This window comes from Hyperolius riggenbachi, chromosome 12 (genome assembly GCF_040937935.1).
Source record: "Hyperolius riggenbachi isolate aHypRig1 chromosome 12, aHypRig1.pri, whole genome shotgun sequence".
Lineage (NCBI taxonomy): Eukaryota > Metazoa > Chordata > Amphibia > Anura > Hyperoliidae > Hyperolius > Hyperolius riggenbachi.
Window position 1 is genome coordinate 103,487,648 of NC_090657.1, and position 13,429 is coordinate 103,501,076.

A 13,429-nucleotide genomic window follows, 5' to 3' on the forward strand; every position below is an offset into this window, starting at 1 on the left:
GTACAACACAATTTAAAAAGGCACAACCCTCTTCCCCCTTCAGTGTTTACAGATTACTTAAATTTTAGAAGTGGACTTACCATACCAGGGTGGGTTCTAGGCCTCTTGTGAAGAACTTCATGGAAAGCATTTTACCAGTAAGGGCAGGCTTAAAATTCCATTCATTCTTCACAGCATCCATCAAGAGATATTCCATATTACTCCCTCTCAGCAGACAGATTTTTGCGTCCAAAACCAAATGTTGATTGAAAGGCAAATCTAAACAGTAATGTTTAATGAACTTATTATAATTTGATCAAGTGGCTGCATTACACATTTGTGAGATGGACCCAGAGGCTCTCTCTGCCCAAGAAGATGAGACAGCCCTAGTAGAATGAACTTTACTACCTAATGGTGCTGGAACACGAGCCATATCAAATGCTTAAGAAATAATAATTTCCTCCTCGGCCCCTCCGTTTTGCCCCTATCTGGCCCGGTAAGCTACCCTGTTGTGCCCCTTCAGCGCATGCACAGCTTGGCCAAGTGTGCCTCCGTGCCTGAGAACTTTCTGCGGCTGCGCAGTACTACTGCGAAGGCGCAGAACGCTCCCAGCAGCGGGAGAACGTCAAGAGGGGCGTGCATGGCCGAGCATGTGCTGAAGAGCTTGTCCAGCCCGATTACAAGGTGAGATAGCGGCAGAATGGAGGGGTCGAGGAGGATGGGCAGGGACTCCATGGACCTCATTGGGCAGGAGGAAGCCCCAGGTAAGTACAGGATAAAAACAGTAGCAGTGAAGGATGGATCGCTCCAACCACCGGTATTGACAACAGGAGCCTGGGATCCCGAACCATCAAATATGGCAGTAAGTAAGGAAGGATGTCCCGCTGCACCGTTGTAGGGTAAAAGGATCTCTCCAACTTTATTTAACACATCAGCAAAAACACAGACAGCAGCTCACGCGTATCGGAGCTCTGCATGGCCCCTTAATCATAGCTATGATTAAGGAGCCATGCAGAGCTCCGATACGCGTGAGCTGTTTGTGTTTTTGCTGATGTGTTAAATAAAGTTGGAGAGATCCTTTTACCCTACAATGGTGCAGCAGGACATCCTTCCTTACTTACTACAGGATAAAAACGTTTCATCTCTGAGTCACTTTAAACCCTTTTCAGGAACCCTGAAACTGTAAGAACAGGTTATCTACTAACCTCCATTCTTAAGTTGTACCTCTATAAAACAAAACATTTCCTTACATCTAGAGACCTAAACTTTTTATCTCCTTCATTACCTGGATTAGAACAAGTAGATGGCAGCAGAATCTCTTGTTCTTTATGAAATGCGGAAACCACCTAAGGAACAAATGAAGGTGGTAATTTAAATAAAATACTATCTTCCATTACTGTCATAAAAGGAGGTTTAATTGAAAAGGCTTGAATCTGCCCTCGATTCTATGGGCCATAGTGATTGCTACCAATAACACGGTTTTAAATGTTAGACATTTGAGTGTACAATCCATGAAAGGCTGAAACGAAGACTCTGTAAGAGCTGACAAAACTAAATTTAAATCCCAACTTCTCCTGGGGATCACAGGGGAGACAAACATCTCTAGGTGATTCTTTGGAATATACAATTTTTTATGTCAGAAAGACGATCATCCTACATTGGATTCAGGTACAAGCCTCAACATCAGGGAAGGTTAATAAATGCCTCTCTACCAATATACAAATTAATGTATATTCAGAGGAATTGTCCTAACAAATTTGATAGGCTAAGGAATCCTTGGCTAGAATATTTCTGGAATCCAGATTATAACAAGCTTATGGAAGTAACTGGTGTTTACACCCAATGTGATAGGATCTCCTTGGGACTGTAATGGACCATGAAGGGGTAGTGGGGGTGGGAAGGGTAGACTTGTTATATTGTGGTTTTGTGTGCATTCCTAATGTATTTTAAGTTTATGCAAAAATTAATAAAACCTATATGTAAAAAAAAATCCCAAGGAGGGGCTCTGGGTTTGGACAATAATGGTTTCCTTTTGTCCACTTTTAGAAACATTTTGATCAAGGGACCAGAGGAAATAGGGATGTTTAGGTAGGCCCCCAAGACAGCAAGCTGAACTTTCAATGTACTCCGTTAAGATTTTTATCAAGGTCAGCCTGCAAAAAGTTCAATACACTTGGAATAAATCTTGGCTCTTTAATATTAAAAGCACAAAAAATCCTTCCAGAGTCTATGATATATTATTGAGATAACTGGTTTACATGAAGTAAGTAATTTGGAAATCACTTTTTTTCAAAAAGGCCTTTGCTTAATTAGATGCACCTTTTAAAATCCAGGCTTTGTTGAGCCTGACTTTGGAAGGAGCTGGATGAAGCACTAGGCCCTGATAAAGTAGAGCCTTCCTGTCTGGCAGTGTCCAGGAACAATGGGCTATAAACAGACTTAGAAGAAGAGGGTACCACCTTTTTTTCAGCCAATCTAGTACAACCAGTATGATCATTGTGTAGAACTTTGTGAAGGACTTGTGCAATTACATTCAGAGGAGGGAAAGCAAAGCCCCTCTCCAGACTCCAGTCCTGTGCAATAGCATGTATCGCATCTGGGTATCCCCCTATGTTAAGGGAGTAAAACTTGGGTAATAGGGAATGGACATGTGAGGCAGATAGGTCTTTTGTGGGTAGATCTCATGGACTTCACACCTCGTGGAACACATCTGTTCAGGCACCAATCTCCTGACAGGAGAGTCTTCTGACTGAAAAAATCTGCCACTTTGTTCTGTTCATCACTCTCAAAGAGAGAAGATTTTCCTCTGTCCACAATAAAATCGGCTAGGAGAGGGCAGTGTTCTCCCCAGGCTGTTTTGGTGAGCACCCAGCTGTCATCGATTCACCTCCTCCTATGCTTTAAGCAGAGTTTTGCACAGAAGCACCGCCAAGCATTCTCTCATTTTGCCCCACCCGGCTACTTTTTCAAACCACCCGGCTGGAAAAAAAATCTGTGGAGAACACTGTATGGCATTACCTACAGGGACACCCTGTATAGGTCCCTATAGGTAGGTATTTGTCCCAATTCTTTGGCCTAGGGTTAGCATTAGTAAGACATATATTATGGGGTCCCGTTAGTTATATAAAAATTTTAAGAGAAAACCCACAGTGCTTACCCTTGCTGATGGCACAGAATAAAATGGCATAATTGCTGCCAATGTTGGGCCATAAAAGCCAAATTTAATGCAGCTGGACCCACGGCTGAAAGCACTCCTGAGGATTCTTAGTCCTTAGAGTGCATTAGTAAAAATCACCATTTTCTGGGAATACAACACCCATACACAATTAAAGAAACACCCAGTCAAATCTTGCTTTTACTGTATACTGTCTACTTAAATTTACCATAAAACCTAGCAGATGAAGTCACACTTCCCAGTAAGCATGCACTGTTTTGTGTTGAGTTTAGAAATGTTCTAAGGTGTGGATATTTACAGAGTGTATGTTTACCCCAACTCATCTTAAGTGTTCTTCTTAGAATAAGTGTTTGGAGATGTACTACTTAATCCAGTAATTAGAGGAATAGTTATGAAAGGTGCAGAGATAAATCAGTTATGGCTCTATGTAAAAGGGGAGCCATGCATTCCCAAATATACTCTATACAAAAAAACAAAAACAAAAAAAAACACAACGGTGACTTTCTTGACTTAAAGCAGAACTGAATAGTAAAAAAAAAACCTGGGCCTTCTGCCAGCCCCTTGCAGCCTTCCTGTTCCATGCCGGTCCTTCACGATCCTCCGTTCTCCCACCGCCAGCTAGTTTAGTTACCGTCGATCTTTCTTCGCGTTCCCGCCCGCAATAGCATCCTGGTACAGTGCAACAGTAACACAACTAGCTGGTAGCGGGAGCAGGGCCGGTTTAAGCAACAATGGGGCCCCAGGGCAAAATAAACCTAGGGCCCCCCCCCCCCCCCCCCCAACAGATACCCCGGAGCAAAAATTGGCATTAAGGGACCTTTTTTGCAGTTGGTATAGTCAGGGTTTGAAGCCCCAATCGGTCAGAGCTCCACATTCTGGCTACCCCAGCCTGCATGGGGGACAAGGGGTTAAACATTTTCAGGAGGGGGGGGACCCCACATAATTTTTTAAAAAAAAATTCTTACACTCTAAACATAAAAAAAAAATTGGGAAAATAGGAAAAAAATGCCAGGGATCTTCATACAGCCATATTGCGGCTGTATAGCGATCCCTGGCCAAAGCGCTGCGACTGCGTATGGACCCCCTGGAAACCCCATCAGGAAATTTATTGCTCTTTCTTTTGATGCATGTAAAATTACACTACCGTTAGGCTTGCTACTAAAAGTGACATTTACCGCATTTAAAAGTGTACTTTTTTCCTTCGAAGCTTTAAAATCGATATTCTCAAAAACTATAAGGTCTTTTTGAAAAATTGTTTTTTCCTCTTATTCCCAATGATCTCCTTAACATATCCTGCAAATTTAGGGTTTCTAGAATTTAAGGTGGATTTGCTATTAACCATTAAAGTCGGCTGGTTTTTAAATGTGTATTTTTTTTCCTTTGAAACTTTAAAATCGATTTTCTCAGGAACTATAAGGTCGATTTGAAATTTTTTTTTCCTCTTGTAGCCACTGGGGGCCCCTACAAGCTCTGGGGCCCTAGGGCAGCTGCCTCCTTTGCCTTAATGGTAGCGCCGGCCCTGAGCGGGAGAATGGAGGATTGTGGAGAACCGGCATGGGACAGGAGGCCTGCAAGAGTCTGGGAGAAGCCCCAGGTAAGTTAAATACTTTTTACTATTCAGTTCCGCTTTAAGTGTCCTAGTAGTGAGAGGGATATGGAGGTAGCCAGACTGAGTTCACATTATGACAGGTTAATCCTGTTAATTCTGTTAGGGTTACGTCCTGTTAATTCTGCTACTAGTGGTAGGCATGGGCTATACCAAGGCATGGCTACAAGTTTCACTGTAGCACCCCTCAAGGAATTATGGGATTCTACTCCTATTGGGTACCCGACTACTTTTCTGCCTGGTAGCCACATCAACGATAAGGGAAACAGGTGACACTGCAGTGTAGAGTTTTTTGTCGAGAAACAGGCTGAGGTCAGTGCAGACAAGTCATTGTCAGGTCACAAGCCAAGATCAGGGTAGGCAGAGTTCTAGCGTAATCTGGTCACAGGCCAAAGGTAGGTAGATAGCAGACATAATCGAGGTATTAAGCAGACAGAATATAAGATACTAAGTACTGGAACAGGCTAACTAAAGCTGGCAGAACAATCAGCACTAAGTGCTGAGTCAGGAAGGCTTTTTTGGGGGGGAAAAAGGTGGCTTGGAGTAAATCTGTAAGTCTAATGACACACATGAAGCTGTGCACAGCCTCTCCCATGTGCACACATGCAGGCCAATGGAGTGGAGAGTGGCAAGCATGACAGGTGTCCCAAAATATTGTTCAGGTCAGGACTTTGAGTTCCATCACAGCAATGGACACAATAAACCTCAAACAGAACGGACATGTTGCTTAAAGTGACACTTAAGTCTGGGAAAAAAATGAGTTTTACTCACATGGGGCTTCTACCAACCTCCTGCAGCCATCCTGTGCCCTTGCAGTCTCAATTGGATCCTCTTTCCCCCGCCGCCAACTACTTTTGTTTTCCGCGACGGGCCCGAAAGGCCTGGCCACGTGTCTGCTTCTACGCGTTCCTGTCTGTAATAGCACCCTCTATCCTAGTAAAGCGGACAGAAACGCAAAGAGGCAGATGCGTGGCCAGGCCTGTCACCAACATTGAAAGTAGTTGGCGGCGTGGGACAGGAGGATCCGTTCGAGACTGCGAGGGCACAGGATGGCTGCAGGGGGTTGGTAGAAGCCCCAGGTGAGTAAAACTTTTTTTTCCCCAGACTTTCAACACAGGCATCGCCATCGACATGTCTGTTCGGTGAAATGGACTGTTTTTAAATCTAATATGATTGTCCAAAATCACACACCTAAAACAAGCATGCAGTTAGTGTGGTCAAACTTTATTCATGGTACCAGATCTGCATACCTGTTTGGGGTCAGTGGTTTAAAGTAATTGGAAACAGAAGAAAGGACAGTCAATCACAGCTAGCATTCACACATTGCACAATTAATGCTGCACTCCACACACTTGCAAATCAAATAATCTTTAAAGCGCACTGTGTGTGACCATCACCGTCACAAAAGTTTTTGACCCACAGTGGTGCTCTCGATGACCGGATTGCTTTCCATTCTTCATTTTCTCTATGGATTGCAACTGTCAGACTGGCAACACCTCAAATAAAATAGAGGCATATATGGTGCAAATCATTAATATGCAGGGCAGCACCCAAAGTGGAGAGAGAATGCAGGCTACGGTGAAGGAATGGGGTACCGCCACCCAGGGCCGGCCTTAGGTTTGACAGCGCCCTAAGCGAAACCTGATTTTTGTGCCCCCCCTTCATCCTACACACACACACACACACACACACACACACACACACACACACACACACACACACACACACACACACACACACACACACTTCACCTTTTCTCCTGAGATATCTCCTAGGACAGTGGTTTCCAACCTTTTTGAAGTAGTGACACATCACGCCAAATGCTCATACATAACACATCACATATCTATAATAGAAGAATACTGATAACCACAAACTGGATGGAAAGAGTGCATTATCCTAAGTAAACTTAAAAATGAAGGCCAGGACCTTTTAGGAATATTAATAAAAACAATCAGTGGGAAAGTTAACCCCCCAATTTGGAATGATAGCACAGCACTGACAATTTTCACCACGTGTTGTAGCCACTGTGTGCCCCCCCCCCCCAAAAAAAAAAATGCCCTCAGACACAGTATAGGCAGGTAGCCAGGTATAGGTGCCCCCAGTATAGGATCCCAAGCATAGGTGCCCCAGTATAGGAAGTCAGATGTAGGTCTACCCCATAGGTAGCCAGGCGTAGGTGCCTCCAGTATAGATGGCCAGGTGTTGGTTGCCCTCAATATAGGTAGCTAGGAGTAGGTGCCCTCCCTCAGTATAGGTAGCCAGCTATAGGTGCCCCCAGTATAGGAAGTCAGGTGTAGGTGCCCTCAGTATAGGTAGCCAGCTATAGGTGCCCCCAGTACAGGAAGTGAGGTGTAGGTGCCCTCAGTATAATTAGCCAGCTATAGGTGCCCCCTTGGAAGCCGGCGCCCTGAGCGACCGCTCAGGTCAAAGGCCGGCTATGCCGCCACCACCACTAGGCAACCCCCTTTCCCCTTCTGTCCCCTGCTAACAGCATCAGTTCTCTGATTGCAAGTCTCTTGGGTGGCAAGCCTGGAGCCCTCCAATTGCACCAATAAACCTCAGGAAAAATATTCATAGTATAAAACCACTTTTAATCTTGCATATTAAAAAGTAATGCATGTACATCTAAAATCTTCACATAGAAGCTTGTAGTCTCACATCGTCTTCCGCTGCCACCATCAGTGAGGCATTCAGTGGCTCCAAAAGGTTTGTAGTGACCTGTTGCAGGTCTCCCCTTATTTGATGACGAAACCTTTAGGGCAGAGTGGAGGGGAGACACACAACAGGCCACTACAAAGTTTTTGGAGCCAGTGACTGCCAGAGCTGATGGTAACTGAAGATGGAGTGACGTTAGATTTCATATGAAGATTTTAGTTAGTGTATTACTTTTTAATGGTTCAGATTAAAAGTGGTTTTACACTATATGAGTATTTTTCCTGAAATTTATTGGTGTAATTGGTTGACACCAGACTCACAAATCAGAGAGCGGATGTGGTGAACAGAGGACAAAAGAGGTGTGTGTGTGCCTAATAGTGGTGGTACCCCATTTCATCACCAAAGCCTTACATGCTCTCTCCACTCTAGGCGTTGCCCTGCACATTAACAATTTGCACCATGGGCCATATGCAATTCACTTTTTCACCTGAGTTTTCTCCTAGGTGATATTTTCACAAATTGTAAATAAAATGCCCTTTACACCCCCACCAAGCAAACAAATACTCAATATAACTTTGACAGTACATTTTCACATACTGTTTGGTACTTTTTCCATTGCAAATTGCTAAAAAGTTAATTTAAATTGAAGATGAAAAATTATCTCAGAGGAGAAAAGTCAGGGGAAAAAGTGAATTGCATATGGCCCCATATATGCTTCGTTTTCTTTGAGGTGTTGGCAGTTGCAATTCATAGAGGAAACAGAAGAAAGGAGAGCAATCCAGTCATCCTTGTTTAGCTGTCTGCTGAGGAAACATAGAATTGTTTAGAATGAAATAACTGTGGCAGCCTTCATTTCGCTACAGTGTCATTGTGAACCTGAACCTTGCCGTTTTCAGCTGAAGGTCTCACACCCAACCATTAAAGTATGCAAGAAATGAAACGTAGCATGTTGAGGTTAATGCATGTATCCATAACACTTATCCTAATTAGAACTGCACATAAGACTCTCTTGCTGGCTTTTACTCCAGCTCCTTAGTTTTGTTGAGGTCTAATCTTAAAGGACAACCGAGGTGACGTGACATGATGAGATAGACAGATGTATGTACACTGCAAGTCACACAAATAACTATACTGTGTTCCTTTTTATTTATTTCTCTTCCCGAAAGAGTCAAATATCAGGTTTGCAAGTGACAGTTTCTGTCTGGGGCGGGACTGGGTCAGACTATAGCATAACCCTCAATGATAAGTAATTACAGCCATAAAACACTTTCCTGTCAGTAAATGGCTTCTGAGAGCAGGAAAGAGATAAAGAGAGTCAATGGTTCATAGATTTGAGCTCTGACATACTTCAATGCATGTGTCATTGTGAAGAGACAATGAAACCGTAAAAACTTAAAAACTAGATTTAAATCTAAAGTTAAACTGTGTGATTTAAAAAAAAAGAAGTAATTTTTAGGAGAAGGGGGATAGATACAATTGTTTATCTCATCAGTTTATTTTCACCTCAGATGTCCTTTAAACAAAATTGATCACTCACTGGATTTTTCTCTGAAGTCCTTGCTGCCTCAGCTGTCAAAAGGTGTTTCAGCCTCACAAGTTTAATAAACCCCTTCTCAGGTATCAGAAAGAAAATCTGCAAAGAATAATGCTGCAGTCAATTGGAATTTTTAACTGGATTATATTGTTAGCAGACAGCAGCAGTAGTAGTTTCCCAGCGCTTATTTAGTCCTTTTTATCACCTCATGAGGTTAAAAAGTTCATATAACCATGCCTCTGATTACCCCTAAACAGAAACATGCTGGGAAATGTACAGCAGAGGCCACAAGCAGCCCCACACCCAGTCTCTGTCTTTCTGTATTCCTAAACAAAAATCTATATAGAACAACTGAACACTTACTATGTCACCCTAGGCCTAGATTCAATGACCTGGGCAATTCTGCACGTTTTATATGAAAATGTATGCAGCTTGAAACCAATCAAATTTCACCTTTGCGGAATTCAATTAGTTCATTTTTCAAGATGCATGAAGTTGCATACAAAATTTAACATAACCGTGCCAGGTCTCTGAATTATTTGCATCCCTATTAGAAGGCATTCTCTGAAAAAACCTAATTGGGTGGCGTGTCGGCCCCAATCAACATAGTTAGGCAGCATTTCCCCCAGAAAAAAAATAATTAGGCAGCATTTCCCCCTAAAAGAAACGATTAGGAAGCATGTTCCCCTAACATCTTTTCTGCAGCATTTCACATCAATAAGCAGGGCTGCCCCAAAGATAATTAGGCAAAGTACCTCCCTAAATAGCTACACATAATGTCCTCTGGTCTGCAGCCCTAGTGGTCCCCCTCCCTCCACGTATAACGTTGGTGGTCTACTGGTTTCTCCATTCCCACCCCCATATAGCTTTCAATGGTGCCCTAGTAGATCCCCCTCCCTCACCCCATATAGCTTTCAATAGTATCCTCCTGTTCTTCACCTCCCTCACCCCATTTAGCTTTCTATGGTGGTCTAGTGACTACCCTCCCCCTCATAGCTTTCCTTGGTGTTCTAGTGGTCCCCATCCCTCCATTCCTCCTATGCAGAGAACAGCACAAGAAATGATGCTGGGCAAATAACTTACCTCCCACCCATCTCCAGCGTTGCGTCATTCCCTGCGCACAGAGCAAACAGTAATGAGTTCCGGGTCATAATGTCACATCACCCCAGCAATCATTATAGCCGGTGTAATGTCTGATTGCGCTGCCCGGAAGCTCCCTTCCACACTGAGTAGCACGCATGCTCAGTGTGAAGTTAATTATGCTGCTGATGGTAACATAATAAATATCTCCGCTTCCACTCATCATACACACCAAATTTTCAGGGTAGGGAGAGGATCCCCTAACGACCTCTATGCCAAATTGCAGCCCCCGAGCCCCGCTGGTTCAGGAGATAGATTAGAGAAACCTATCTCGGTAACCAGTGGGTCTCGGGGGCTGCAATTTAGCATAGAGGTAGTTCGGGAGGGGGGGGGGTCCCCTCCCTACCCTGAAAATTTGGGGAGTGTAGGATGTGAAGACGCAAAGATATTTAGTATTTTACCATCAGCAGCATCATTCAATAGGAACTGTGGCCACACAGTCTCCTACTGCGCATGCGGGGCAGCGCAAATCCAAAGGCAGCGTAATCAGACAACACCGGCACAGCATGTGCTAACAACAGAAAAGCACGAGGTCCATTCTGATGTGCGTTGGTCCTTTGCCTTCCGCTCTGGGAAGCAGTAAATGGCAGTGGTCCTTGTGTGAGCAAGCCCCCAGCCTTACCTGAAAACGAAATTTAGACCTCCAGTCAGGTAAATTTAACATACACATTGCCAAACTGATACCAGGCCTAGGAAGATTTTGTTTACATCTACCCTATATTGGTAGATAGTGATGTAATTCTTTCCTTTTCCTTCACTCCTTCTGACTTACTTTTATTTAATCATTTGAAAATAGTCAAACAGCTGTTATAATCATAGTAGATATTTTGGTGTCCTTCAAATAATCTCCACCTTCCTAGGGTGTCAATGGAATCATTGGATGTTTGATGAGAATGTAATTTCCCCAACCAATCAGATTCAAGCTGTGAAACGCGGATACCTCAGTCTTCAAGTTGTCAACCTGTCTTCCTCTAACAGCTACTGATTGCTTCTCAGGCAGGTTAGTGCTGGAAAAAGCAAAAAAAAAAAAAAAAGAACTCAGTCTATAAACTTCTGCATACTGTGTAGTCAAAATGGAGGTGCTTACAGCCTAAACCCCGGCAAACAAAACAAAAAATTATTTATGCTCCTTCACAGGTCTCTAATCAATTGCAACACATTTCAGGTGTAATAAAGCAGCCACAGAACTTTGATGGTCTAATAGTATTTTAAAGGGTGTAATCTGAGTGTTCTTACAACAGGTAGCCCTGTATCCTCTGAGTTTGGGATGGGGCAGGGATTGGCCTGAGCCCCCTAATGCAGCTGTGTCCACTTCTGTCTGCTTCTCAGCATTTGTAACATTGATGTGTTGCTGAAAAGCAGAAACAACTGCGTTAGGCCTCCTTCAAATTAGGCAACACGTATGGCCGTGCATTCGGAACGCAAGCGCACCTGATCGCACACCATCTGCGTTGCCATGCGTTGTACTGCTGATCCCATTCATTACAGTGAATGGGATCAGCTATGCGCTTTGCCAAAAATGCATGCAGCAGTGCGATAGATCATCACACTGCTGCACAGTGAACATAAATCAAAAGTACACTAATGAACAGCCTCACTTGTTCATGCTTAAGTAGGAAGAAGAGAGGAAAGGGCATCCTGGCACAAGAGATAGGAATAGCAGCTGGCAATGGAAATCCAACCCTGCTGTTTTTCCTCCAAGCTGGGTGAGTGAAGGTCAGCTCAGGTCTAACCAGGTTAGAAGGATTGCATTTGGCAGAGGTACTAACAGAGGAAATAGCTACATAATGTATTATACTGTAATTGTTGTGACTTTGTACAGCTTTGTTGTGGATTGTTTTGCACATTTGGAAACTGATATTTGGTTACTGAGAATTGGAGAATTACCAATTAAAGGACAACTGTAGCGATAGGTGTGTGGAAACTGCCATATTTATTTCCTTTTAAGCCATGCCAGTTGCCTGGCTATCCTGTAGATTCTCTGCCTGTAATACTTTTAGCCACAGACCCTGAACAAGCATGCAGCAGATCAGGTGTTTCTGACATTATTGTCAGATCTGACAACATTAGCTGCATGCTTGTTTCTGGTGTGTGATTCAAATACTACTGCAGCCAAATAGACCAGCAGGGCAGCAAGGAAACTGGCATTATTTAGAAGAAAATAAACATGGCAGCCTCCACATACCTCGGTACTGTTGTCCTTTAAAACTAGACTGCTAATGTGTTCCATTTGCAGCTTCCCTTACCCAGGTCCCCACACCTACCCAAAGTTCCAAGCTGTAGCTCCTTCCCTCAAAGCAAGGCCATTGTATATCTAGTTGTGCCCTTCTCACCTCACCAGCTGACAATACACAAAGGCTTCTCGTTAATGGTGAATGGTTGTTGAGGTGGGGCATAGCACATTAGGACAGCCAATGTGGTATTTGTTTAACTAAAGTAACCCTTTAGATGGGGCTGATGAGGGAAATCCTCCCCATTAAGTTTATTTTTTGTTTCATTTATGTTTCATAGCAGCTGGAATGCAGTATAAAATAGATGGATATGTCAATCTTCCCCAAAGGTATGGGATGTCTAGAGGAACTGCTTCACCTAATGAATCTGGAGCATCTTAATGTATCTATGCATAACGAAAAAAAAAAGTTAGAAAAAGTGGAAGCCTTTGATTAGTCAAACTTCATTTTCCCAGGATTTCAGGAAATTCATGGAGGCTTTCCGGCACACTACTTGGTAGCATACATATCAAATCAGTGCCAGGAGACTTGGGCACAGGATACAGCCGTCAGCCGATAAGGCTTATCCTGCTTCTGCACAAGTTCCCAGCGTGTTTAATTACTATTCCCCCTACAGGTCGCCGTGGATAGTGGGGATGATGTAATTTGGCTTCCAGCAATAGCTGGAGGCTAAACTATAGTGTTTTATATGTAACTTCAGCACCGTCTTCTGACGGGGCCGAAGTTACTCAGTGCTGCGCCCAAATCTACTGAGCCGAAAACAACTGCTCCGTACTAGCTACGCTACAGAAGCCTTAAAAGTAGAGATGGAATGAATCCCAAATTTCCTTGAATGCGAATCCAAAAAGGTTCTCTGAAAATACATAATTGGGTGGAGTGTTAGCCCCAATCAACATAGTTTCTCTAATATCTCAAACCTTTCGAATCTTAAATCTAACAAATTTTGTACATAAGAATTGGGTGATCCGTGTAAGAAATATAGTTAGAGATTCAAACTCATTCTTATGAATAATAAAGAGTCCTTACTTCTTTAAAGTGGACCCAAATAAAAAATACAAGATTTCAGAAATAAAATCTATTTTCTAAATTATAATAATAAATAGCAG

At 43.2% G+C, this 13,429-nt stretch overlaps 1 protein-coding gene across 1 annotated transcript in view; it reads right to left on the minus strand.

The window, feature by feature from the left end:
• LOC137540959 (uncharacterized) overlaps window positions 1-13,429 on the minus strand; it is a 204,593-nt gene that overhangs the window by 63 nt on the left and 191,101 nt on the right. The window contains exons 5-8 of the mRNA XM_068262132.1: window positions 11,033-11,099; window positions 8,956-9,051; window positions 1,265-1,325; window positions 81-258 (exon numbers count right to left, since the gene is read on the minus strand). Coding sequence (XP_068118233.1) covers window positions 81-258; window positions 1,265-1,325; window positions 8,956-9,051; window positions 11,033-11,099 — 402 coding nt within the window. The remainder of the gene's footprint in view (window positions 1-80; window positions 259-1,264; window positions 1,326-8,955; window positions 9,052-11,032; window positions 11,100-13,429) is intronic.